We start from the raw sequence: 2,794 nt of genomic DNA on the forward strand, positions 1-2,794 counted from the left end.
AACTCCTAAATTTTCTGGGACGATAAGAAATTTGTTAGAGTTCATTTAAGTTTAAATTTTTTCACAAATTGACTAATAAGTTTGTATAGATTATTGTTGGAGTTACTTTTAGTTATGATTCTAAATTTAAATTCTTTAATTAATTAATATAGAATATTTTAAATTATTATTCCAATTAATTCTCAATTCTCGAATAATTATAACCAGGTACCTCAAATTTTTACAAAATTGTGGTTTACGAAATGAGCGCTGAAACACCTCGCAGAATATTCAACTCGCTAACGGGAAAAATACGGGTAGAATTGTGGCCTTGGCATAACTCTAACGCGGATGTCTGTCGAATTTGCATTGCAACCAACCTTCAAACTCTTCTAATTCTTACAAAAGAGGAATTAGTATCTGGGGCGGGTGCGAAGCTTCAATACTCTTCCTTAATTTTATGAAATCAAGTACTCCAGGATTAGTCAAGATGCGGGTACTGACCCGGAGACTCGGACCATCAAACTAAGTTCTCAGCCTCTAACTCGTTTCGAGTTATTAAATCAAATATAAATTTAATGGTATTTTACTACTAACAACATGTAATGCGTGTGTTTTGGGTTATCTATTCTTTCCTCTGAGCGTGTCAACGGGTGCATGTATATAAACTACTCCAATTTGTAGAGTACTTATACAATATTCTATACCAGCATTCAGCCAGCAGTTATGAGTTCAACACTACTCCAGCAACATCAAATTCAACAAATCTCTCTCCTAATCTCGTCGAGATTGTGAAAATTCTGCTTTCATGTCTTGTTTTGGATGTTCTAGACAGTTACTGTGCGAAGATAGTATTAGTAAAGATCTTGAAGAAGACTTGGTTGAAAGTACAGGTAGCTTGACCCAAAAGAAGAAGAAGAAATCATGGATATCTTGGTCCAGACCCAAAAAATCTGTTGCGAAAACCGTTCCGGTTAGTGTATCCATGTCCGGGAAATTGGATGCTAGTAGTAAATCACATTTGTTTAAGCTGGATGAGGTTAATGTTGTTCCTACCAAGAAGCAGAGGCGCCATACCCGAGTCAACTCCGGAAATAAAACATACAAGGTAATCTTTCTATAGATGTGATTCTGTATGTGCAGTGGCGGAACCAGGAAAGAAAGAGCCCTCGTAGCTCCTTTGACTAATAAAATGCATTGATGAAGTTTAGTTGATGGGCTTGTTTTGGATTATATTTTTTGCGATCATATTGTTTTATATATATATTAAAAAAGTCGTCATGACAAAATAGTTTTGAATTCTGGTTCCGCCAGTGTCTAGACATGGACATATGATTGTGTTTGTTAAGCTATGTCCAAACCGCGAACTAGTTTGATCGACTTTCTGAATAAATTCTTATGGTTGCAGAAAAAGGTAGGGACTGTCAAGGAAATCATCCTCGAAAACAGTGAAATAAATCATTCTACTCCGTTGGCAAGGGATGACAAGAAGCATGATAAGATAAATCATTCGACTCTGTTGGCAAGGGACGACAAGCATGATAAGAAACAGTCTGGCAGAAAAAAGGAAACCAATAAAAACGGATCAAGTTCACCACCTGAGAACAAACTTCCAACCGCCACAAATCGAGCCAAAGAGAAGAAAACAGAGTTAGTTAACGTCGAAAATGGTGATGATAATGTCAGTGTGAAGAACCAAAACAGAGAAGCTTTGGACTCAATAGTTGGAATGTCAGTTATAGTTGTGATTTTAGCATTAGTTTTATTTTGGGGAAAGTTGTGTGCTATTCTTTGTACAGCTGCATGGTTTTATACAATTCCTAGGTTAAGAACAGCCGTGGATTCTAATGTTACCGCAAACAATGCACTAGAATCGGACGTGCTGAATTTAAATTCCGATGAACACAAGAAGAAAGTGGTGCTTGATGGCCTTCTTCAGAGAGATCACCGGAGTGTCATTGTACAATTGTAGGTTCTTTTCAGTTTTTACAGTAAATATGTCTCGACCGTGAGTTAATTTCAATACCGGATACACCTTTACCACTATTACAGTTGTATTTATTTATTGTACAGTGTAAATTATAAATCGTGATTAGTAAGAGTACTCCCTCTGTAACATAATTTTTTGGCTGAGAATCGAACCTTAGTCCTCCCGCCAACCTAAGCTCTGATATCATGTTAAGGAACCAGTTACATTAAAATCTTAAGGTGTTAGAGAAAGGTCTAAATATGATCACATATTTAACAGTCAGGTTGTACATTTAACTAATTTATTGTATATTTTTTAAAAAGTTTAAAATTATCAAATAAATATATGCATTTTGTAGTCAAACTTCAATCAGTTTAATCTCAATCAATTTAACCTTAAAAAATTAAACAAACCAGAAATTATGAATTAAGATGGAGTACATTACAAACAGATATGTTGTTTTCCATGTAGTGGTTGATGTGCTCAAATTGTTTCAAAGTGCATCCTAATTTCCTTGAGTTGGAGACATAAAGTGGTATAAATTTGAAAAAAGAGCAAAGAAAAAGGGGGCTGCTTTTGAAGTTGTTTGTAGTGTTTTAGACAATTACAGATCTTCTAGTTTGGCAGTTGGGAACAAGTTGGAATGTAGAAAATATGGCAGTTGGAAAAGTCTCGTGATCTTCACAAGGAAGTCATGGGCTCATGGCTGCCGAAAGTCTGAATAATTTATGACTAGTAGTATAATAGTACTGTTTCAGTCAGATTACCGAATTTTATTCGAGGATACGAGAAGATGTCACCAGTTGCGTTAAGTTACGATTTTTTTTATAATATCCAGATTTATTA

The 2,794-nt window shown here is 35.2% G+C and overlaps 1 protein-coding gene across 1 annotated transcript; it reads left to right on the forward strand.

The window, feature by feature from the left end:
- Positions 1–352: 352 nt before the first annotated feature.
- LOC141678119 (uncharacterized) lies at positions 353–2,124 on the forward strand. The gene is made up of 2 exons (XM_074484359.1): positions 353–1,087; positions 1,388–2,124. The coding sequence occupies exons 1-2, from the start codon at positions 788–790 to the stop codon at positions 1,949–1,951; spliced, it is 864 nt and encodes a 287-aa protein (XP_074340460.1). The 5' UTR covers positions 353–787; the 3' UTR covers positions 1,952–2,124.
- Positions 2,125–2,794: the final 670 nt, after the last annotated feature.

This window comes from Apium graveolens, chromosome 8, assembly GCF_009905375.1.
Source record: "Apium graveolens cultivar Ventura chromosome 8, ASM990537v1, whole genome shotgun sequence".
Lineage (NCBI taxonomy): Eukaryota > Viridiplantae > Streptophyta > Magnoliopsida > Apiales > Apiaceae > Apium > Apium graveolens.